Source organism: Colobus angolensis, unplaced genomic scaffold (assembly GCF_000951035.1).
Source record: "Colobus angolensis palliatus isolate OR3802 unplaced genomic scaffold, Cang.pa_1.0 Scaffold85, whole genome shotgun sequence".
Taxonomy (NCBI): Eukaryota; Metazoa; Chordata; class Mammalia; order Primates; family Cercopithecidae; genus Colobus; species Colobus angolensis.
Window position 1 is genome coordinate 6595407 of NW_012122376.1, and position 25524 is coordinate 6620930.

Below are 25524 nucleotides of genomic sequence, written 5' to 3' on the forward strand. Positions count from 1 at the left end.
CGAGTGTGGCCGGCGTGCGCGGCTCTGCCCGGGGCGTGCGGGTGTGAGCGTGAACGCCGGTGTGGTCCGAAAGGCTCTTCTCTTAAACCCCCCGGCAGCCGGCTCCTGTGTGTGACACGATGATGTCATCATCACCGAGCAGCCCCAACGCCTGCATCTTCACAAAGCTCCATCGCGGGCTCCGGAAACGGGGCTGGGGGTGGGGAGGCGAAGACCCTCCCTCTGCCCCAGCCCCTCCCGCCTCGCCGGGACCGCCCGCATTGTGCAGCTTTGAAATGCAAACGAGCCGCGGCCCGGGAGCTGGGGCCCCAGAAAGGAGGGGCGTGGTGGTCGGGTGGGCTGACCACCGAGAGTGGGGGGCTCAGCCCTGCTGGCTCATCCCTCCAGGAAGGAGGAAATGGTCTGTCCCGGCCCAGGACCAGGGGGACGGTTGGAGGAACAGGTAAACAGGCTGCAACGGGCCGCGGGAGCGACGCTGGGAGAGACGTGCGCCCTTTTCCACCGCCGGCTTCTGCCTCCTTCAGGCCCTGGGCCCTGGAGGCAGCTGAGGTCTGTGCCAGGGAGAGCTGCAGGGCCTGGCTCTCCCCTCACAGCCAGCCCGGGCCTGGCCTCCAGGGACCTTTGCACCGCATAGTCTGCAGGGCTTGGGGCAAGCTAGGGAGCAGAAGGTACTGGGCCTGCGAGCGGGCTGGGGCTGCAACACCATCTTTGGCCACCAAATGAGTTCCACAAAGCCAAGCCCTGTGCAAAGGCTCACCCTAAACAAGCAGACGCCTGGCCAGCTGAGCCGCCCAAGGCAGGCCCCTAATGCAGCATGCGTGTACAGGGCAAAGGCAGTTTTCCGTGACATGCATCGGCTCAGCTCTGTGATTCTAAACAGGGGCTGGGCCTGGAGGAATGTCCGTGACACCCCGTCACCAAGCTCCCAGTGCCCAGCGCCATTCTGTGGCTGGCAGCATGTCACCCACCAGCAGCCAAATCCCCAAATCCCCGTCCCTGGCCTGTGGCTGGCTGGGAAACCCGCAAGGCTTGAGATCCTGAGCCACCTCACTGAAGGCTGCTGGAGAAAGAGTTCATCATCTCTGTATAGGTACAGGAGGTTTGGGGCACACCTGGGAACCCCACCGTCCCCCTCATGCTGTACATTCAACACAACCGCTTCCTGCGCTCCCAGCCCAGACTCACAACTGAATTCAAATGGAACCTCTGATGGGTAAGTGGAAGACTCTTCCACATTTTCCCAGCTTTTCTTCACCCATAGGGCGGTGAGCCTTAAAGGTATCTCAACTGTGGCCAAAAGCAAAAGAAAATAAAAACAAAATTGTTCAAAGCATTTTAAAATTGCCTCCAATACACTGTTTTCTAGCGACGTGGCCAAGGACGTTTGGATGGGCTCTTTTGATACCGACACTCGAGGTCACGGTAGTTGCAGAGCTTCACGGGGACTGACTTTCCACTGCTCCTATTCAGTATCAGTGTCAAACAGAATGCCAGAGGAGCAACATCATTCTGTGGGATGTAACAACATGAAATTTCCAGGAAACACTGAGAAGGTTTACTTTCGCATTTATATGAAAATAGCTAATGATTATGTCAATCTTGCAGGGAAGGTAGCTGTCAGGGGTGGCGTGATGAGGCGTGCTCTGGAAAGCACCTCCCGGGGAAGCCGTCACTCATTGTCAGCATTGGGTGTCACTTGGTGGCAAGGATCCTGCAACCTGTTCATCCTGTCATCATTCTCAGCACCCTGGGGGTTGTTTTGCTGTCAGAAAACAGACCTCTTGGGCTCCATATGCAGGTGAGGGCCCACAGAAGCTTACCATGCGGAGCTGAAACATTGGTAAGCTCTAACCTGGGCTGGTACTGTTCTGAGGAAAGTGGCCCTTTCCCTGGGCACCTAGGGACTGGCCTTCAGCCAAGCCTGGTACTCAGAAAATACATGAGGAAAAAATGAGGAACCACAATTAGAACTCATCTGCCAACTTTTAAAAACATTTTTCAGATGATGTCCAAAAGCACAAAGCCATCTAAATGTCCTTACCCTTAGTAGGTAGAGGTTCTGCTGCAATAACAAGATAGGGTTTGAAATGAGACTGGAGTTCAAATCCTGACTTCTCCCTCGTTAGCTCTGTGGCCTGAGCCAACTTAACCATACTGAACCTTATTTCCTCGGCTGACAAAAGAGGAAAAGCATCTATTTTGCAAGGACATTGGAAAAAGTAAATTAAATACCATCTATGAATGCCCAGGACCAAGATTCTTCTTTATAAGAAAACAATTTCCCCCAAGTATAGTACCATAAAGGAAATTAAGGCAGCATTAAAGTGAAGTGCTTTTATGTAGAATCCCAACAACTGAAAAGCTATGACATAGTGACAGGGTACATTACTTAGCGGGACAACAGCATCTCACTGTTGTCAGAAACACAATCAAGAACCAGGAGGGGGGCTGGGCACCGTGGCTCACGTCTGTAATCCCAGCACTTGGGGAGGCCGAGGTGGGAGGATTGCATGAGCCCAGGAGTTCAAGACCCGCCTGGGCAACATAGTGAGACCCTGTCTCTACAAAAAATAAACAAAATTAGCTGGGTGTGGTGGTGTGTAACTGTGGTCCCAGCTACTCAGGAGACTGATGTACTTGAGCCCAGTAAGTCGAGGCTACCAATGGACCCCGAACTGGTAATCAGCCCGAGCACACACACTCAGCAATGATCGTGCCACTGCACTCCAGCCTGGGTGACAGAGCAAGCCCCTGACTCAAAAAAAACAAAAACCAGGAGAGAAACAAATAGAATATGGGCACCGTTACAGTCGATGCAACTAAAACCCATGTGTGATTAGTTTGTGTAAATTATTTATGGAAGAGTCTCTCAGACCCTCATTGAAGACGTTTTGATGCTGACTTTGCAAACAATTTAAAACAAAGCTGGTGATCTAGTAACTCGGCCTACAGAAAATGTAAAGCTGAAGAAAATGAGGGAGAATGAGCAGAGAGGGAAAGGGCTGTGCTATGGACCGAATGCTTGTGCCTCCCTCCCAGATTCATGTGTTGAGGCCCTAATCCCAAGGGGGATGGTATTTGGAGGTGAGGCTTTTGGGAGGTAATCAGAATTAGATTACATCATAAGGGTACCCTCAAGATGAGATTATACCTGTATAAAAAGAGAAAGAGACACAAGACCCCCCCCCCCAACCCTCCTTCTCTGCTGTGTGAGGCAAGAAGGTGGCCATCTGCAAGCCAGGAAGAGAGCCTTCATCAGGAACCCAACCATGCTGGTACCCTGATCTCAGACATCCAGCCTACAGAACTGGAAGAAATCAGTGTATTCTGTTGAAGCCACCCAGGGAACCCCACCACTCCTAAGCATGGCCCTAATGAGACCCTGAACTCAAACAGCCCCTGGGGGCCTTTAGACCACAGTCCACATATTCTAGACCCCCGAAGGTCAGAGCCTGCTTAGACAGGCTCCACTGCAAACCTTCCTACTGATGTCCCCAAAGACACCCTAGAAACCTGGATAAATCAAGGAATGCATCCATCATTTCTAAAAAGCAGTTCAACATATATTAATGCACCTATTGTGTGCCTGGCCTATAAGTGGAAACCAGCTTATTCTCACATTACTTAGTGACACCTACCAGAAAGAGCAGCAAACCTGACAAATCCCTGTAGCCAAAAGATAAACCATGTAATGCAGCCTCTTCAGTCCCACAGAGGTTCAAGGGACTGAGCCATGGTCAGAAACTGCGAGTAGTTTGAGACCCCTCTGATACCCCAAGAAAAACAAACATTGAGTGGCTCTACCTTTGCCTCTGGCCTCAGGGAGTCTCCAGTTGCCATAGCAGCGAGACTCTCCAAACACTACCAGTGGACCCCGAGCTGCTAATTAGCCCGAGCCCACACACTCAGGAAAGTAGGTCAGATCACAGAGAAACCCTTCTGGAGGAGCTAAGAATGTAAACACAGATGGAGAAAGGGGCTCCTCCAAGCCTTGGGTCTTCACCACCACCCACTACACCATGGTGGGGAGTGGAGGGAGGCTGGACAAAACCCCAGCAACTTCTCTTCGGGGAACCAAGCTTGAGACCGGCTCTGGGCTGTCTCTGAGAGTGTTGCTACTCCACCTGAGGCCCCGCGCATCCAGCCCCACGTCACACAACTCTGCACCCAGCAGTGCCTGAACGCCTGAGCCCTGCACTGAGCTAGGCACGCTCACTGCCTTGCCGAACATTCGAAGAGCTGGGAAGCTGTGTGGCCTGAATGCAGCACCCACACATCAACATGAGCAGGGTACCTGTGAGCAGGGACAGAGCCAGCCTGGGCTCAGGCAAGAATGGCGCGGTGCCGGGCTTTCTCTACCCGGGTGTCACGGTCCCGGGATGGACGCTCTTTCCTGGGCTTTGGGGACACACTTCCACATCACTCAGTCTTGTTCCAAAGCTTGTCCACTGCCTTGCAAAAAAAGTCCCCATTCAACCTCCTGGCTTTGATTCGGCATTGGAGCATGGCCAGGTCCTCACCGTGGCCTCACTGCTGAGGAGCTGCCCCCTCCTCAACTTCTCCATCTCTCTCAGTTCCTCCAGAAAATCACATCCCAGCTCTCCCAACTCCCCGGAGGGGTCTGCTCCCTGCCAGCCCCCAGACTTTTCTTCCCATTCCCTCGGCTGCCTGCACATTGATGCCTTGGTGCTTTCTTGCCTTGTTAGAGTCTCAGGTGTGTCTGTGTCTTGTGTCTCTGCTCTCCAGCCATGCAGGGTGCCCCAAACACAGCCAGAGCCCATAAACACATGCTGCCCGAGACCTCAGAGGACGGGGAGAAGGTCCTGGCAAAACTCTGTCTTATGATGAATAGAGAAAAGGCAGAAGATGGTTGCGTTCGTTTATTTGCAGCGGTACAGATATTCTGTTAACCTCTTACAGGCCAGCACGAAATCTCACATGCTCACCTTTGGGAGTCTGAGTGGTTTCTTGGGCTTAAGCACAAGCTTCAGTGAAGCCCCATCTTTTCCAGAAGGTTCTCTTGTTCTCTCCTTGCAAAGGGCTGATCTATTTACGGCACCTCTTTCTACTACCTTCACCATATTTACACCTGGGACCGTTCAGAGTTCTTCACAGCTCTCCAGGCGAGTCTTCAGGGGAAAAACTCTGTCAATTCAGTTATGACAGAGGCAGAGGACTGGGAATTGTACTATTAGACCCAGGGAGGTAACCCAAATGTGCTAGAAAAGAAGACAGTAAAGAGAAATGAGACTCACTTTTGTTTTTTCGGTTTTTCTTGAGACAGAGTCTTGCTCCGTCACTCAGGCTGGAGTACAGTGGCACAATCTCAGCTCACTGCAACCTCGGCCTTCTAGGTTCAAAAAATTCTCCTGCCTCAGCCTTCAGAGTAACTGGGACAACAGGTGCATGCCACCACACCCGGCTAATTTTTATATTTTTTAGTAGAGATGGGGTTTTGCCATGTTGCCCAGGCTGGTCTTGAACTCCTGGCCTCAAGTGATCCGCCCGCCTCGGCCTCCCAAAGTGCTGGGATTGCAAGTGTGAGCCACCTGTAATCTCGCAGCCAGTTGAGATTCACTTTTATTTTTAAATTAAGAATTCAGAATATATTTGTAATCTTTGATATCTATAGGAAGGAAGGAAGAAAAGAGGGAAGGAGGGAGGGAGGCCAGTCCCCAAAATCTCAGGGCTATACAAAAGTTGTTAGCATTAAGAATTCTCATCACATATGAAAAAAAAAAAATCAGTAACACAAATACCATGTTCAAAAAGACTGAATAAGGTTCTCAAAATCTTCCTTTCTTTACCAAATTAATTCAGCCCTCTTTTTCTTAAACATACCATTGCTGGCTTGATATTTCCATTCTTTGGAGATGGAAATCGTAGGAGACACTCGTGAGGTAGCTTTTAAGAGAATATACCCTACCTAATGTCAAAAAGGATTCAAGCTCACAATTCAAGAGAACAAAGAAAATATAGGAAGAAAAGGTGGGTAAAAGCCAGAGGGACTGGGGCGAGCTTGGAAGTACTGACGTAAGCTCCTGCAGGAGTGGGGTACGAGTCTGGCTCTAAGTTTCCCAACAGCCAAAGCAAAAAGGGCAACAACTATGACCAGTCACATGATTCACAAAATCCGACAGGTTAAAAAAGCAAAAAAAAAGACCTTCCCACAGATGAGCAGCTTCTGTTGTGACTTTCTGAACACGCATTCTCCCATAAGCCCTTCACCAGGCGACTGTACGTATATGGTGGCTGATGCCTTCAACAATATCCTCCCACCAATACAATATTCTTCCATATAGGTATGTCAGCAAGCACGGCAGGGGCTCCTCAGCTCTCCTGGCAATCAACAAAATCCAAAAACTACAAAGTTCCCAGGATGCGTTTCTAGTCCCCCCATCCTATGCTAAGGGTCCCCACCACTCAAGTTTCCATGCTAACAAGGTTACATAAGAGAACACAAAGGGCAGCCTTAGGACAACGTCATCAACAAAGTAACCATTTATAGACTTGATCCTCCCTCACATGCTCCTCCTGTCTTCACAAGTCTATTTTACTGTATTTTATTCGAGACAGGGTCTCACTCTGTCACCCAGGCTGGAGTGTGATGGCACAATCTCAGCTCACTGCAGCCTCGACCTCCTGGGCTCAAGCGATCCTCCCGCCTTAGTCTCCTGAGTAGCTGGGACCACAGGCATGTGCCACCATGCCTGGCTAATTTTAGAGATGTGGTCTCACTATGTTGCCCAAGCTGGTCTCGAACTCCTGGGCTCAAGTGATCCACCCACCTTCTCCTCCCAAAGTGCTGGGACTACAGACGTGAGACACTGCACCCAGTCATGTCCTCACAAGTCTAGTCTTTGGCAATCTCTTGCTGATTGAAGGAGCAAATATACAGTGCCAACAACCAGAAAGCAAAACTGCAAACCTGGAAGAAGGAGGAGGATGTCATGGAGTCAATTAAAGTGACACCAGAGAATTGCTCAAAACCTACCCCAAAGCTATAAGAAAGGGCAGCTGGCACAGTCAGACCTGTGAGCAACTGAAGAAGAGAAACTCAGCCAGGATGAGGACAGAAGGTGGCTTCAAAGAGAGAACGTGAAGATGAAAGAACCAAGAGAAGCCCTCAGAACTGTTTATGAAAGAGTGACCCTGTTGCTTAAGCTGAAGTCAGGTGTGAAGTGAAGAATATGCAGCATTGAAAATCTGGCAATAAATAAATAAATAAATAAACATCTGCCCAAATCCTTTGTTCATTCTAAGCATTAACATGTGGTTACCATTAAAATCTACATTTTGTTAAATATAAAATACAATCATTTTCATAATTTTTCATTTCTTTTCAGAGTGAAGTCTTAAAAACGTTTTTCGCACTACTGGACGGGCACGGTGGCTCACGCCTGTAATCCCAGCACTTTGGGAGGCCAAGGTGGGTGGATCACGAGGTCAGGAGATCAAGACCATCCTGGCTAACATGGTGAAACCCTGTCTCTACTAAAAATACAAAAAATTAGTCAGGCGTGGTGGCGGGCGTCTGTAGTCCCAGCTACTCGGGAGGCTGAGGCAGGAGAATGGCGTGAACCCAGGAGGCGGAGCTTGCAGTGAGCCGAGACTGCACCACGTACTCCAGCCTGGGCGACAGACTGAGACTCCGTCTCAAAAACAAAACAAAAAAAAAGTTTTTCCCACTATTACCATAAAACTTTTGATTTATTAAGTGGACTCATTTTAAGTGGCCTTTCTCAGTTAACAGTTTCCTTCAGAAAACCCAGATGTCCTTCCTGTAACTACCTTTATAAACTGGGTTTAAGATCACAGGCAAAAATCAAGAGGGTGGCCCACAGCAGACACGTGGCCAAATAAAATCTCAACCTCTGAAGTTCAGGCTGCTACTTCGAAATAAAGCCCAGTTCCATTCTAAACCTGAGAAGATAGAGCCAACGCTCTCACCTAAGCCAGGTGACTGCATCTGTCCAGGATCAAAAACATAACCAGTGTTATACATCTTTCTTCTCAGGACTATTTCCAGGAAGAACAGAAAATTCAGTAAGCACCACAAAAATACTTTGGTTCTTGTTTAAAGAGGCTTAATATTGCATTTGGTTTGAATGTTGATGTGTTAATCCACTGAGTTCCTCTACAGTTTAAAGTCACTGGTTTTAGAGGCTACTTTGTACTAGGAATAAAAGATCTTTTAAGGAAAATATTTGGGTGTAAACAGAGATGGGGTCTCCCAGCTGCCAAAATCAACAGCAAAGCTGGTTTCTGAGTCCAGACTGGAGAAGCAGGTTGGGAAGGGCGGATCTGTGCCTCTGTGGTGGGAGGGGCTCCCCTCAGTGGCCCAGTGGTGGAGATGCTTCCAAGATGAAAGTACAGAAAGCAAACGCAGAACCTCCACGCCTCTCCGTCCTTCCCTCATTTTGAGCAGAGACAGCGGCTACCTGTGACTGCCCTGGGGTGAATTTGCAGCATCTGGGGTAAATTTCTTCCCACGCCTGCCGGCAGCAATCGAGACAGAATCTGGCACAGGGCTGCCCTACTTGTGAGCCAGGCAGCAAAAACCAGGCGCTGAGGATCAGAACTGCTGACTCAAGTCTCCATGAAGGAACAGAAATCCAGAAAGCCAGGACAGAAATAGCATCCATGAGCATCTATTGATAGCATAAAGTCCGTGGGCAGAGTAAGTGAATGAGCGTGTCCGCGTGGGTGGGTGTGTGTGCGCCTGCATGTGTGTTAGCAAGCCCTAAAAATATTTCCCTTTTTCCATAACCATCTGAGAGGCCCTGTCGGTCTAATTCCCTCTACATCCTGGCCTAACTGTGGCCAGCTGCAATTAATATATAATTGTGTCTGAAGATAAGAGATTGTTTTTCCTAAATTCTCACATCTTTAGCAGTTGATGTGTACATGGGAAGAAAATCCTCCTGTGACAATAGACTGACCAAATTCCTGCTTGATCTTTGCTGAGCTGAGGAACTGTTGTGAGGGAGAGCAGGACACAGGCATGACAAGGTTTCCTAACAGCGTGCAGAGGCTATTAGGCATCAGTCTGGCAAAAAATAAATGCATGGCATATTTACATATTTTTCTGCATCTCTTTAAACTATTACACCAGGAAGACATGAAGGGTTGCTACTTCGCATAAGCATTTCCCCTGTGCAGTGATTGCCTGCCTTGGAACCTACCTGTGCCTATGATCTTAAACCCACTTTATACACACACCCATGCCCCAGTATGTGACGGCTCCTTTGTTCTAGCAGCCGCAAGTTTGGCTCTAAGAGGGAGCCTGGCCCGGCATCAGGCCCTTGGAAGCCCTCAATAACTATGGGGGTATGAATGGAGAAATGGGTAGACAGAACTGTACTTGCAGACACAGAGGAGAAAGGCAAACATCCAAACTGTTTCCAGCTGAGGCCAGGGCTGAAGGCAACTCAAGGAGGTCCTCCCTAGGATGAGCCCTTCCAGGGCTGCAAAGAGACCCCAGGTACCACATGCAGAGCCCAGAGCCAGTTCCCCCGTCTCCCTGACCTCAACAATCTCCCTAGCGGCAGATCTTGTTTGTTTTTGTGATTGGGGGGCCAGGGGGAGGAAGACAGGTTGGGTGCTCGGCAATAAGGTTTGAATTAAACTTTCTTCCTCAGACACTTAAGTCAAAAAGATGAATAGAAAGCAAGGGACATTTTTCCACTCACTGGCATCCTTAAGCTGACCCTGAGAAGTTATTAGGCCTCTGTGCTTCCGTTTTCTCATCTGTGCAATGAAAATAATAACAGTTCCTCTTCCATGACATGGAGGTTGCAAGGTTTAAATGAGATAACATGTGAAAAAGCCTGAGGTATTGCAGTGCCAGGCATACAACAAGTGCTCAATACATGTTTAGCTGTGGCTGCTGCTGTGGCTGTTTTGTGGAAAAACAAGAAATCACGTTGGCCCAAGGAAGACCTGGTGTCCCTGCTTCACTGACTCTCACAGCATCTCTGAGACCCCAAGCCCGAGGTCTTCAATCAGGCAGAGGAGTTAGAGGCTGGAAAGCTCCCTGGAGGAGTCCACAGATATGAGAGGACCCAACCCAAATGGTTCCTGCCACAGCTTTGGCCTCATAGCTTGGGACCTCGGCCAGTGTCTGACTTTGCTGGGCTTCAGCTCTCCCATCTATAAAACGGGCACAGTAAGAATATCTCCCTGACAGGGCTGTTACGCACATTAAATGAGATGAAATATGTATCGGGCCAGGCGCTATGGCTCATGCCTGTAATCCCAGCACTTTGGGAGGTGGGAGGACCACCTGATGTCAGGAGTTTGAGACGAGCTAGGCCAACATGGTGAAACTCTGTCTTTTTTTTTTTTTTTTTTTTGAGACGGAGTCTCGCTCTGTCGCCTGGGCTGGAGTGCAGTGGCCAGATCTCAGCTCACTGCAAGCTCCGCCTCCCGGGTTTATGCCATTCTCCTGCCTCAGCCTCCGGAGTAGCTGGGACTACAGGCGCCCGCCACCGGCTAGTTTTTTGTATTTTTTAGTAGAGACGGGGTTTCACCATGTTAGCCAGGATGGTCTCGATCTCCTGACCTCGTGATCCGCCCATCTCGGCCTCCTAAAGTGCTGGGATTACAGGCTTGAGCCACCGCACCCGGCCGAAACTCTGTCTTTACTAAAAATACAAAACTGAGCCAGGCGTGGTGACCTACACCTGTAATCCCACCTACTCAAGATGCTGAGGCAGAAGAATCGCCTGAACCTGGGAGGCAGAGGCTGCAGTGAGCAGAGATCACACCACTGCACTCCAGCCTGGGAGACAGAGCAAGTGAGACTCCATCTCAAAAAATAAATAAATAAATAAATAAATAAATATATATCAAAAGCATGGCTCTCGGTGCCTGGTACATAGAAAGTACTCAATAAACACCAGATGTCATCACAAAAAGGAAGTAAGAAAACTACAGCCACTCTGTGATGCTCCAGGGAGAACCTGAAACCCAATCCCAGCCAGAGCCTATTATGTTGCTCTCTATCCTTTCTCCACAAGGTCCCAGCTCCCACCCTGAGTCCTGCCAAACGGCGCTGCAACAGTCAGCGTTCTGGCCACAGGGAGTGAGGATGCAGGATGGCTCAGCCCACTTCCCCAACTACGTCAGTCTGGACAGATGTCTCAGGCTGTGTTGGCAGAGGCACTGCAGGTACCACGTGCCAACCTCGGGACAAGCTGCCTCCTCTTGGAAATGAAGCAGGGACAATGCACCAGGGAATCATATCATCAAGTCGGCCATGTCAACACACGTTTATGGAATGGAATGGAACAGAGTATCACTGCAGCCCACCACGTAAGGGACGTTCCATGTCAATCATGGACACACATGGGGTTAGGACGTGTGTTACTGGCCACAATGTTAAGCTTCTCCCTGTGGTTTCAGCAAAGCCACGCTGGCCAGGCTGCAGGTCCTCCAACCTGGAAGACTTCCCCTTTCATTTTTGTTTGCTTATTTCTTTTTGTTGTTGTTGTTTGATCTTCCATCCCTCTTTAAGAAATCATTCTGATTTTGTTCATCAGCTTTCAGCCCCATTATCTAAACCCAAGAAAGGCAGGCAGGACCCTGTAATTCTTTCTGCAAAGCCAGGAAATGATGCTCAGTGAGATGGTATTTAGACAGAGATGGGGGCAGGGACACCAAGGTGGGGCACAAGGTGGGCAAATCATCCCCAAAGAGCCACCATCCTTTGCCTCTTAGCCCAGGAGAATATTCCAAGGTCTCCATGTTTGGTGGAACCACATGGAGAATTAGACCCCTCGCCCTGGGCCCCAGCCTTGGGCAGTAAGGGGAGGAAATGCTGGTGCCAAGCCCGAGGCCCTGGGCAACTTGTCCCACCGAGCCCCTGCCCAGCCACAGCGCAGCCTGGGAGCAGCCATCTCTGCAGTGTCACCCTCAGACAGAGTGTGGCCCACGTTGCAGGGTCACCACTGTATCCCCAGCACCTGCCTTCAACCTTGCACAGAGCAAATGCTCAATCAATGTTGGTGACTGGATGAATGCAAGGCACAAAGACAGACCCAGGTCCCCTCCATCCCCACGGCCACTGCTTTAGTTCAGGCCACCACTGCCTCCCACCTGGAGCACAGTAACAATTTCCACAAGGCCCTCTGACCTCTCCTGCACCCACCCTCCTCCTCACCACCAGAGGTATTTCCCCAAACTAAATTCCATCCTGACTCTCCCCTGCTTGAAAAGAGAAGACATGTTTCTTTGCACTTCTTGGGCACCAGCAAACTCCCCAGTCCAGCTGCAGCCCCTCTAAATCTGAGGACTATGGCTACCTTGGCCGCTCACCCTGCTGCTCTGTCCAAGACTGCTGCACCTCCCTTCAGTCCCTTCAGTTCCTCCCTGACCTGTTGCCTGAATCTGCCGGGCCTCGCCACACCCCAAGCTTTGGCACATTTGGTTCCTCTTCCCTGAAGCACTTTTGCCCTTCTTTACTCTCAGCAAACACCTAGTCATGTTGCAAAACTCAGTGGTGATGCTGCCTCCTCTGGGAAGCCTTCCCAACTTCTCCAGGCAGAGTCAGGTGCTCCCTTCTCTTGAGGTCTTTTGTTCTCAGCTCTATTGGAGAGTTTATCATGTTGTATTATGTTAAGTTTATCATGTTGTATTTTTCTGTTTCCAGAACAGCTGTCTCTGTCTGCTTCCTCTTCCCCATCACTGCTGGGAGTTGGAGCAGGGGGAATGTGAATTCAATGCCTCCTACTTGTCAAACACGGAGCTACATTCTTCATGTATATTTACTACTCACAACAACCCCCAAGAGGTGGGTACCACTAGCCCCATCTTAAAGATGGGTAAACCAAGGCTCAGAGTAGTCAAGTAACTTACGCCACATCACACAGCTGGTAAATAGGCATGTCTTTCCAACTTCATGCTCCTTCCCCTGCTCCACATTCTGAATAGTCGGTGGCACAGAATCAACCGGGATGTATCTACTGAGAGGCTGGCTGGCAGGATCAAAAAAACGCAAACAAAGCAGAAGAGAGGACTGAGGAATACTGCATGACTCCACCTAGACTCCAGGGCTCAGCAGGTCCTTCTCCTGCCAGCCAAGTATTAAAGAAACTGACTCATCAACACGGGGCGGCACTCTGGCAAGGTGGGGTCCCGAGCCACACACGATCGTACCATATCCCATCCCACCCCACCTCCCTGGGCCCTGCCTCCCTTGGTTTGGGGGTCTATTTCTCTACCTCCTTTGGGGCACTCTGTGACCGGCCGTCTCCTGGTCACCCCTCTTTCTGCACCTCCACTGGGTCTGAGGGCTCGAGAATACGCATTTGGCTTGGAAGGAACGCAGCCTCCTGGAGTGCAAGCACCTAAACCATCAAGTGGCAGCCGAAGGCCGTCCCTGGGCAGCCGTGCTGGGGAAGGAGGGTGGGCTCCTGGCCTCAGCTGCCCCTATTCAGGGCGAGAAGGGACCCCACACTGCCTTGGAAACTTCCACCCAGCAGTGCTGTGCTGAGCGTGTCCAGCCGCGCGCTCAGACTCCTGCCCATATGTTCCTCCCTGAGCCCCACTTCGGGGCGGGATCCCCTTCCCAGCTGCTCTAGGGGCCGTGGGACTGCAGCCCAGATGGCGTCACAAGCTGAAGTTTTGCAGCTTCTCCCAGCTATGCCCCCAGAGTAGGGCCAAGGAGCCCCGCTGCTGACGGCTCTCCTTCCCCTCCCCTACCAGAAGAAGGAAAAGAACTGCAGACCTGGGCCCACGGGACTGAGGAGGCCACAGTCTAACTGACGCCCTCTGCTCCTGCTCCTCAGGCTGAAGCCAGCCGGCCGGCCCGGCACCCGCTCCGCTGCAGCTCACATTACGGAGACTGAGCAGGCGCCGGGATACCATCCATGCCCCCGCGCGTCTCACCGGCCGGTGACGTGGCTCAGGGTAGTTATGCTGTCTGCCCCGACCCAGTGGGCCTTAGAGGCAAAAGAACAATGGAAACTTGACCTGCGTAACGAAGGAATGATGCCACGAGAGCCCAGTCTGGTCAGCGCAGAATCTAATCCCTAGAGACCCTCAGCCCAACAACCCAGCCCCTTTCCCTCGTGGGGCCAAGAGGCTCATCCGCACCCCGCCTACAAGGCAAAGTGCCGCGCCGGGAAGCGGGCTGGCGAACTGGCTCCAGAGCGAAGATGCATCATGTTTTCCAAAGGGCTCACTTCTCTAACTCGGGTGGAGGGAATGGGGAGGTTTCTGCCCTTCCCTTCCTGCGCAGGAAAAACTCTCGGGTCTTGGAGAAGTGTTGACAGAGGGAAGGGAGCAATTTGGGGCAGGCTGCCCAGGGCGGGTGGTGCCGGGAGTGTGGGGGCACCTCACAGGAAAGCCTCAAGAGCCAAGGCCGCAGCCGACACAGGCTGCAGCTCAGGGCAGCATTTTCTCAAGGGGTGTCTGCTGGGCCTCCTGCCCAGCACCAGGGATCCAGCTTCCTCCCTGCAAGAAGCTCAGCGGCTTCTCCCATCCCGTTTCTCCCGGGTCTATCCAGACAGCCCTTGGCCAGGTTTCCAAGTCACCAATTCCTAGGGGACAGCTGTCCGCAGTAGGGAGTGAGAGGCCAACTCTGAACAGAGATGATGCTTGCATGGGCTCACACCCACACCCACTCAGCTCATGTCCAACACACCAGGCTCTTTGCCACAAGCCCCCAGAGGTCAGCTGTGACTGCCTTGGTGAGGTTAGGGCTTTCAACTTGTATTCCTGCAAATTCTAATCATCAGACCCCTCGCCTGACTTCAGCCTCGTACTGCTCTCCAAAGAGCTGATAGCTCTGGAAAAGTCAGGGTGACCTGCTGACCCCACAAGGCCTCAGGCTACACTGGAGGGGGAAGGAAGGCCCATCAGAATCGTGGTCACTGCAGCAATGGTCTCCCTCCCAGGCAGGGTTAGGAGGCAGAGACTTGAAGCTCTCTCTCCTTCCCAGAACTTCGCTTTTCTCCCTAAGTCACATCTGTTTTCCCCAAGGCCTATGGCTTCATGATTACCAATGAGAGTGGGGGAGGGGAGTGTGAAAACTCCTGGAGAAAAGCCATTTGCACTGGAAATATGGGATTGTGTCATCGTTTCCACAGCAGCCGTGAGAAGCAGGAAGAGGCAGCAGGAAGTCACCCAGCATGTCCGCAAGAACAGAGCATCTGTGGATTCTGTAATAAGATGTGCCCTGGGCTTCCTTTGTCAATCCACCAGGTCTCACTGCCTCGCTGCTCCCCTCCAAGCCCAAGGAGAGAAGACAAAGCCACAGATGTGGTGGGCACTGCAGCTCCTGTGCATAACACCCAGAAGGCACACTGGAGATGCTCGGCTAGAGGCGGGAACCCATGGAAGATGCATTTCCAAATCAAGAGTCCAACCAGGACCTCAAATTCTGACCCAGGGCTGGGCATGGTGGCTCACGCCTACAATCCCAGCAGTTTTGGAGGCTGAGGCAATCAGGTCACCTGAGGTCAGGAGTTCAAGACCAGCCTGGCCAACATGGTGAAACCCCGTCTCTACTAAAAATACAAAAATTAGCCAGGTGTGGTGGTGGGTGCCTATAATCCCAGCTACTCAGCAGGCTGAGGCAGGAGAATTGCTTGAACCCGGCTGGTGGAAGTTGCAGTGAGAAGAGATCATGCCACTGCACTCCAGCCTGGGCTACAAGAGCGAGTTATAACTCCGCCTTAAAAAAAAAAAAAAAAATTCTGGCTCAGGCTTGGTGAATAACGACTTCCATTTCAGTGAAATGAAATGTTCAAGCTAACATTTTTGAAACTTGCTTTGAAAACCTCCAGGATCTCATCCAAAGGGAAAAAAACACGGTTTATTGGATCCCTGGATCCAGGCCATGGCCCCATGGTTGAAAGCAGCTGTGGAGAGAGTCGAGGTGGAGATTACACTGAAGGTGATGGAACCACAGCTGTTAGGGAGCCCCAGGAAATGCGAGCCTCAATCCTAAAACCACTCCTGTCTTGGCAGGCAGCTAGCCAGGTCTTTAACAATGCAGATCCGATCATATCACTGTACTGCCTTGGGGCTTCTGGACGCTCTTAAAAGAAAGCCCACGAAGCCCATGACCAAAGCTGCTACGATCGGAGCAATGAAATAACGTAGTATTGAATTATAACCCAAATAATAAAATGAATATCCAGGAGTCCATGCAGATATAAATACATGATTGAATCAATTAATAAATGAAGGAGAAGAGACAAATCTCCTGCACAGAAAAACTCTAAATAACTCTGTGGATGTTCTGCCCTAACAGAGGAGGAGCGCAACTCTCCACCCTTTAAGTGTGCACATAGTGACTTCCTTCCACAGACTACAGCACTGAAAGGGGAGGAAAAAAGGAATTTGGTGGGGCGCAGTGGCTCACGCCTGTAATCCCAGCACTGTGGGATGCCGAGGCGGGCGGATCACTTGAGGTCAGGAGTTTGAGACCAGCCTAGCCAACATGGTGAAACCCTGACTCCACTAAAAATACAAACATTAGCCAGGCGTGGTGGCAGGAGCCTGTAATCCCAGCTACTCAGGCGGCTGAGGCAGGAGAATCGCTTGAGCCTCTGGGGTGGAGGTTGCAGTGAATGAAGATCGCACTACTGCACTCCTGCCCGGGTGACAGAGTGAGACTCTGTCTCAGAAAAAAAAAAAAAAAGTAACTTTACAGTGGAGACACTCAACAAACATGACCTCAGTCAAGCAACTGAGGTCAATGTTCAGCAGTGATATGTCATTTTGATGGTATGTACCCTTGATAGGATGTGATGAAAATGACACTTGATCTCTGTTATTCCTCCCAAAATCCGCAGGCCCAGTCCAATCATGAGAAAAGCATCAGACAAATTCCAATAGTGGGCATCTTACTAAATACCTGACCAGAACTCAAAACTTTCAAGGTCATCAAAAACAAGGCAAGTCTAAGAAGAAACTGCCACAGCCAAGAGGCACCTACAGAAACAAAATGGAAATGTGGTGTCCTGGATGGGATCCTGGAACAGAAAAAGGACATTAGGGAAAAACTAAGAAAACATGAATAAACTATTGTCTTAGTCCACTTTCTGTTGCTTATAGCACAATACCTGAAACTGGATAACTTATAAAGAAAAGTAGTTGTTTTCTTACAGTTGTAGAGTCTGAGAAGTCAAAGGTCAAGGGGCTGCATCTGGTGAGGGCCTTCTTGCTAGTGGGGCTCTATGGAGGTGGTTCAGGGCATCCTATAACAAGGGGGCTGAGTACGCTAGCTCAGGTCTTTTTTCCTCTTCTTATAAAGCCACCAGTCACACTCTCATGATAACTCAGCAATCCATTAATTCATGAATGGATTAACCCATTCATGAGTGCAGAGCCATATAAGCCAATCACCTCTTAAAGGCCTCACCTCTCAATACTGCCATATTGGGGGTTAAGTTTCAGCATGAGTTTTGCAAGTGACCAATACTCAAACCATAGCAACTATAGACTTCAGTTATTATAAGAAAGATGTATCAATATATCAGTAACTTTTTTTTTTTTTTGAGATGGACCTCAGGGTCCATGCACGTACTGTTCCTCCCCAGCAATATCTATTCTCTTCCCAGTATCTTCAGCAACCCCCAGCCCAGCCCACGCATAAACCCACACAGCTTAAGCTCTCAGTCGCTTCCCTGGGAAGCCATTCTCAGCTACCCAGACTCAGTGAGGTTGTGCGTCACATCCACCCAGGGTGCTGCACTTCTCCCCAGTAACTGATCGCTCCGTGTCTATCTTCCAGCACTGGATGCTCCTCGAGGGCAGGACGGTGCCTGTCTTCCAGACCTCTGAGTCCTGTCCCTAGCACGGTGATTGGCCCAGGGTAATCCCAAGTTCATGTTGCTGAATGCTCAGATGTGTAAAGGAATGAGATTCAGAAGTAACCCACACAGCGGGCTCCAAGGCTAAAGGTGAGATCGCCCAGTGTGCCCTCTATGACAGGTTGAGAGCCGTGAGCCCATCTGACCTCTGGAAAGAAAAAGAGAGAGCAAATGGGCACCAGAGATGCTCTCTGACCCTAAGACTGCATCAGCTTAAAAGGTCTGGAAGTTGGAATGTTTATTTTATTTTATTTTATTTTATTTTTTTTTTGAGACGGAGTCTCGCTCTGTCGCCCAGGCTGGAGTGCAGTGGCGCGATCTCGGCTCACTGCAAGCTCCGCCTCCCGGGTTTACGCCATTCTCCTGTCTCAGCCTCCCGAGTAGCTGGGACTACAGGCGCCCGCCATCTCGCCCGGCTATTTTTTTGTATTTTTTTAGTAGAGACGGGGTTTCACCGTGTAGACCAGGATGGTCTCGATCTCCTGACCTCGTGATCCACCCGTCTCGGCCTCCCAAAGTGCTGGGATTACAGGCTTGAGCCACCGCGCCCGGCAGGAATGTTTATTTTATATTTCATCAAAAATCTACTCTAGCCCTTGGATAAGTTCTTTTTTAAAAAAATGAGGTATAACTTACATACCAAAAAATAGTAAAATTCACTCTTTTTAGGTATATAATTTCACAAAGTTTACAGAACATTCCCATCACCCCCACAAAGATCCCTTCATGCCCATTTATAGTCAATACAAATCCCAGCCCCCAGTGCCCACTGATCTGTTTTCCATTCCTTACTGTTTTTCCTTTTCCAGAATCTCATCTAGACTGAATCATGTAGAATGTAGTCTTTTGAGTCCAGCCTTTCTCACTTAGCCTAACGCATTGAAATTCATCAATTTAGTTGCATGAATCAATAGCTTGTTGCTCTTTATGGGTAATATTCCTTGGCACAGACATACCACAATTTGTTGATCCTTTCACCAGTGGATAGATACCTGGGTTGTTTCAAATTTGGGGCAATTATGAAGACTATATGCGTATAAGTTTTTAGGTAGACATATATTTTTATATTTTTATTGTTCATAGGTAAATATCTAAACGGGAGATTGCTGGGTCATATGGTGGATTTATGTTTACCTTTATAAGAAACTGAAGGGCAGAATATTTGAGAAGAGTAATTGTATTTCTTTCTCCAACACATTTTGGTTGAGCACCTACTATGTCCAAGGCAAACCAAGGATGTCTCCCCAAACACCTGGGGATGTTCCTGCTCTCTGCTTGTGCTATCTCATCAGCAGAAAAGCAGACCTCCCATACATTTCCTTGTCCTTGGGCCAAGAATTATGGTATAGACCAGGCACTGTGGTGGATCCAAAAGGGGTGGAACAAATGCATAACAATCTGAAGGATGGAAAGTCCCTCTGGGACTCAGGAGCAACAGAGCTGCAGGGAGATGCCAGGAGATACAGGACAGAGAAGAGTTTAATGGTCTGGGTGGCATCATCCAGTAAGCAGACTCTGGTCCAGCTCTAGGCCCCCCCCCTACTATTACCCAGTATTCTAGAATATCATCTGCATGCGGCGATGTTCCCTTCCTCTGATTTCTCTACTACTTTCGGACACTCTGGTTTGGCAGCTGTTGTCTATGCTTTGGGCAACCCTTATATTCTTGCCCTCTACCACGGATTAGCTTTCAGCACTGTATGCTTCCCAGCCAGCAGGAGCTCCCTGAGGACCAAGGCCTGCCGTTCTCAGCACACCCAGGTGCATTTGGTTTTCCACAAAATATTGTCCAAGAATGCTCTTTAGGAGGCTTTAATGATTTATAATCAAAACCAACTGCTTGTATGGAAACAGGAGTTCCAAAGACTTGCTCTAATCATTCACTTTATGTGTCAACTTGGTTGGCCCTTTGAACCCAGATATTTGATACAACCTGTCTCAGTTTCACTGTGGAGATATTTTTTAGATGAGATCAATATTTAAATCAGTAGATTTTGAGTCAAGCTGATTACCTGCTATAATGTGGGTGGACTTCATCCCATCAGTTGAAGGCCTTAAAGGAAAAAGACTGACCTCCCCCAAGGAAAAGGGAATTCTGCCAGCAGATGGCCTTCAGGCTCTGCTACATCAACTCTTCCCTACTCTCCAGCCTGCCAGCCTACCCTGCATTATTTCAGACTTGCTAGCTCCCACAGTCACATGAGCCAATCCCTTAAAATAAATCCCTCTCTCTGCATATATATACACATATAAATACACACACATATAGATCATCCATCCATCTATCCATCCATCCTATTGGCTCTGTTTCTCTGCAAAACCCTAACACACTCGCTCACACCATGCTTCCCACCGTGACATGAGAAGCAGGTGGGCAAGGGTAAACCTGACATTGGCTACGGCCCAAAGGGCCAGAAAGACATGGTCTCATAGGGCCAGACGGTCACCGCCTTGTTACCGTCCTAAATGCGGCTCACCCCAAGACCTAGGAGGCAGAGACCACCAAGCCCCTGCTCTCCAGGGGCAGCTGCTGTGGACAGGGGCTTGCACGATACCTGCTGAGGTCCTTGGCCGGATCTGGGCAGGAGGGAGGAGAAGCTTCTACTCCCTCACCAGCTAGGGCAGAAGGCGAAGTTGTGTGTTCTGCAGCCGAGGGAGCAAGACCCGCACGGGCAGCAGCTGGGGAGATACTGGGGACACAATGAGGGAATTATTCCACATGGGGCTGGGCTCATTAATGGTACATTCATCAGGCCCCAGTCACCCCACCCAACCCACCCGCCCACACATGGAATGGACTCTTTAAGCCCCAGCACAGGGCTCCCCAGCTTCCCCACCCAGGCCTCCACTTCTACACAGCAGGGCCTGTGGCTGCAACAAAGCGGCTCCCAGGCCAGGCCCTTAAGCTCCTCCCTTCTTAGGCTCCTGCAAAACGGGGTTTCTTTAACAGAGGCAGCTCAGGTGTCCGGGACACGCTATGTGAGTTTTCTCGTTTGATTTTTGTTTAGAGGAGAGGGTTTTTTGTTTTTTTTTTTTTTGAGACAGAGTCTCGCTCTGTCGCCCAGGCTGGAGTGCAGTGGCACAATCTCGGCTCACTGCAAGCTCTGCCTCCCGGGTTCACGCCATTCTCCTGCCTCAGCCTCACGAGTTGCTGGGACTACAGGCCCCCGCCACAACGCCCAGCTAATTTTTTTTATTTTTAGTAGAGACGGGGTTCACCGTGTTAGCCAGGATGGTCTCGATCTCCTGACCTCGTGATCCACCAGCCTTGGCCTCCCAAAGTGCTGGGATTACAGGCGGAACCAACGCGCCCGGCCGAGGACAGGATTTTTTTTATGATGATTTCTATTCGTTTTTGATAGGCAATAAAACTCTATGAGGTGAGAACCAAAATACAACTTTACAAATTCCCCGAGCTTTGCCCGCAAATCCCAAGGCTGAGAAAAATCCAGGGGAAAAGGCTGATGGGGTAATTCGGGAACCTGCCCCGGGACCAGTTGGGCCACCCATGTCCTGGGGGGAGGAATGAGTTTCAGAACCGGAGTATGGCCCTCGGGCAGGGAACGAGTGCCCCCTGCTGGACAACTGGGGAACCACAGTGTGCAGGGGCCTCCGGGGGTAGCACTGGAGACCACTCCCCACAAAAGCCAAAAGGCTTAGGCACGCAGTGCAGAAGAGGTTCTGATTTTCCCCGCTGGCCAAAAGCAATGCTAGCAATGGCCTCCACAGACTAAAGCCTGGGAACAGCTTTCAGGCTGGTGCCCTCCCCGCCTCTCCAGCCATCTGTGCTCCTGTCCACAGTGGGACTGGCCAGGCTGAAGGTGTCTTGGAGTAGCCAGGCGGAATAGAGGACTCAGCACAGAGGGCCTGAAACCCAGCCTGAGGTGGTAGCTGGGGTTTGTGGCATCACAGCCCTTGCAGTGAGGGATCACTGCTTCCCTCTGGGGGTAAACACCTGCAGGGAGCTCCCAGATTGCAGGAGTCCAGGCTTCGTGGGCTTCTGGGCTGCTACGTCTGCTCGCTCCATCTTCTCGAGGTCCACCTGAGAGGCCAGCACCCTGGTCTGGAGGGCAGCTGCCACAGGCGCTCACACCACACACTGGACACACGACACAGTCTTGCCCATAAGTCTGGTCACCGCTTAGCAGATTCTGCAGGTCCAGCAGGCTCTGCCCAGCCCCTCACCGCCCTGGCCTCAGAGGTCCATGAGGACAGGGGCCACATAGGATCCCAACCCTGGGCCAGGCCGCCCACAGCAGGCAGAGGGGGGGCCGCCAAGTGTCTAGCTGGCTGCAACCAAGAGTGGGAGCAGAGCCAGGGCTGGAACCCACGCTGCCTGCTCCCTTGGGGCCCCACAAACAGAGAAAAACAGAGCCCAAGGAATAACGACCAAGGGAAGCCCAGAGCAGACCAATCTATGGGGAAACAAAAAATTACAAGTGCTTGGAGGAAACCCAGCAAAACAGCGAAGTGGGTTTACAGATGGAGTGACTGGCCTCCTCTGTCAAACTATTATTTGTAACAATTTGGGCAGTGACTAAAATTAATTATTTCATAAAAGAATGACTCAAAATGAATAATGCAAACTACCAGGGGCGTTTAAGCTCCTTACGAGAGCTATTTTGCACTTTGGAGGCCCACGTGTACTCATAATTGACGTGTACTCATAATGGACCACTTACGAATGCAAAACTACTAGTCTAACTTTGCTTTCTCAAGAAATTACACGGCTGTGCTCCTCCCTCCACCACACACATCCCACCAAGATTCTACTTAGTTTAATGCAAATTGAGGAAAGGTGGAATTGTTTGTGGTTCTGTAAGGGTATTGTTTATCAAACTGCAAGGAAGGATCTCTGTCTTAGAAAATGGTGGCAGAGGGGAGGGGTAGATGCTACCTTAGATATGTGGCCCACTGCTAATCACAGCAAAGCCAACTCTGCGGGCATACACCTGCCCCATCTCTGAGAACACCCTGGGGCAGCACAACCAAGGCTCACTCGCCAAGCTCCCCTGCCTGCCCCTTAACACCCACAGCTGCTCGTCTTCCTGGGGGGCCACCTGGCTGCTCCCTCCTCCCTTCCCTGTGTTGGTCCCAACTGCCATGGCCACACCCTTCCTGCACTGGCTGGGTCCCATTAGCCAAAGGCACAAAACAAGTGTGACTCAACCGCTCATTTAAGAAAGGCGCCCCCCTCCTTCCACCGCCTGTTGGCTCATACCCAGGGGCCGAGGAGGTCAGGCTCCCACCAGGAAACACTCAGTGACTCACCATCCAAGCCCAGGCGCTAACACATGGGCCCCCACAGACACCTCCCGGGCCCAACAGAACTTCTCTTCCCTCCTGACCTTCCTCCTCCTCCCCCAATTTTCCCAGCATGGTAGTGGCACCATCAGCCCACCAGGTCCTGGCACTGACTTCCAGTTCTCTCATTCCCATGCCCCTCATCACCCCTTCCTGCTGAGTCACCTCCTTCTCCTTCTGGAATCCATCCTCTCTGAGCAGGACTCCTGGGCTATCCTGCTGTGCCTGCTTTCCATTTTGTCCCCAGATCCAAGGTCCCACAGCCACCAGAATGACCCAACTCAAGTTCTGATCAGGTCCTTCCACTGACGAAAGCCCTCCCTGACTTTCCACGGCATTCGGAAGCCGGTCCTCCAGGAGCCTAAACAAGGTCCCTCGAACTCCCCCTGAGCTGCCAGAAGGCAATGTTGCTCAAGCAGACTGAGCAAGCAGGTAGCGGCAGCCGGCAGCCAGCTTCTCACCAACAACCCCGCTCAGCTCCGCCTGCATTCAAGCCTCCCGTGACCAGCAGTGACTCCTCTTAAAGACATTGTTCTCAGGAAGTCGGGCCCTGAACAAATGCCCAGGACCAATCCCAGGCCTTTGCAGAACCTTCCAGACAACTGCCAAACCCAGCCCAGAGACAGCAGGGCACCAACATGGGGTCTGCACATTCTGTGGTCTCATTCCACCTGCTAGTTATCTTGCTCTCTTCCTCCGGTGGGAAGTGAGCCTGGGGCTAAACGTCTGGGATGCCTTTTTCCATTTAAGGGGTTAATCAGCATTTTCCAAATTTTATTAGAATAACAAAGAAGCTGAATTCAAATTCACCTAGAGTATTTATATTTTTGAAAGAGGAAGGATATGTTGATTTAAATTCAACCCGCTATTTCTTTTTGTTTAGGACAGAGCTGACAGCACAGGAACCACCACGCTTTTAGCAGACAGCCATGACTTATCGATCAAGGCGTTCTTTCCGGCTAAGCCCAGCTGGACAGGACCTCAGAATCCATCTCAACACAGTCCCCTAGAGAACCACTACCAATGGATCAGAGACGATGGAGCCAAAGAGCTTGCTATCCCTGAGTTAGCACCTTGCTAAGGTCCTCACAAACAACAACTGGTCACTCTGCCCGTTCGGCTGCAGTCTCCAGCCACACACACAGCTCCAGGGCTCGCATTCAGCCCTGCAGGTCTGGCTGCAGTGAGACACCGTCAGCAGCTGTTGTCCTTTGATTCCCTGCTCAGGGCTTTTGAGTCCTGCCGGGCAAATCCCTCACTGAACTGATAGCAAATTTCATTTCAGAGATCGGCTAGAGTTGCCAAATTAAGCCCTTGTGCAAGGACAAACACCAGAGTGGCCCAGGCTGTCACGGGAGGGTGATAACAGCTCCCAAGGTGCAGGCTGAACACAGCAGTCCTGTTGGCCAGATGGGCGACAGCATCTTATCTCCCATTTCACATCACCATCTGGAAGGCATTTAGCACAACAGCCCTTCCTCCCAGGCCTCTTGATTTTTTTCTTCCCGAATCCCCAAGTGCACATGATCACATAATAGGGCAAGCGTTAAGGCTTGACTCAGGTCATGCTGAAGGTGAGATGCAAAGTGCAGAAAGGAAAGGGCTGTGAAACTGTGGGTATGGAGAGCCAGGCTTGGTTGATACAAATGCTAAACAGCCAGTCCCACGGAGGCCTGGGACTTGATAAAATGAGACTCAGCAATGGGAGATAGAACAGGCATCTCTCAGAGGCAGCCACTGAAAAGCCCCAAAGCCAAAATCAGAAGGTGCTGAGAGGTGCTTGTGAATTGGCTGGAAGCTCCGAGGCAGGGCATGTCCAGACGTTTCTGGTCGCTGGTGAGATCCACCAGCGTTCGAGCACCAGCCAGGTCACGTGAGAGCGCGAGCAGCTTCAAATGAGCTGATGTGCAGATTTCCAGCCGGCGCCGGGCTCCTGCGCAGTTAACCCCGAACTGGCTGCTCAGTTCTTCCCCGGCACATGTCTATCTACGTTACCTTCAGAGAGTGAGCCCGTGCTCAGAGGAGGGACGTTATTTTCAAACTTGGCCCAAGCAAAACTTAAGCTGGAAGGAAAATATTCACCAAGGGAAAAGTGATAAACACCATCCCAAACCCATAGGCAAGGCTTTGGTCTGGCTTTGGTCTGGCTTTGGTCTGGCTTGGATCGTCGAAGTTATAAATCCCCATGCCTGGTCATCACCAGCAGCTCTGCGGGCCCAGGGGCAAGACTTGCTTATGTCCTGAGCTCTCTGGGGATGAGTCCTGGTGTACGGAGGCTACAGGGGTTGAGACACACGGGATAAAAGGAGAGTGATCTTTGATATCCAAGATTATTTATTCAGAAAGTCAAAATCTACCTATACAGATAAAGCAGCTCAAGAAGCACAAAAAAAAA

The 25524-nt window shown here is 50.6% G+C and overlaps 1 protein-coding gene across 3 annotated transcripts in view; it reads right to left on the minus strand.

The window, feature by feature from the left end:
* Positions 1-25524, minus strand: part of TACC2 (transforming, acidic coiled-coil containing protein 2) — a 278122-nt gene that overhangs the window by 92617 nt on the left and 159981 nt on the right. The window contains exon 7 of one of the 3 annotated variants that reach the window (XM_011930240.1): positions 20381-20515. The exons of the other annotated variants lie outside the window; for them this stretch is intronic. Coding sequence (XP_011785630.1) covers positions 20381-20515 — 135 coding nt within the window. The remainder of the gene's footprint in view (positions 1-20380; positions 20516-25524) is intronic. 3 annotated transcript variants of the gene reach the window in all.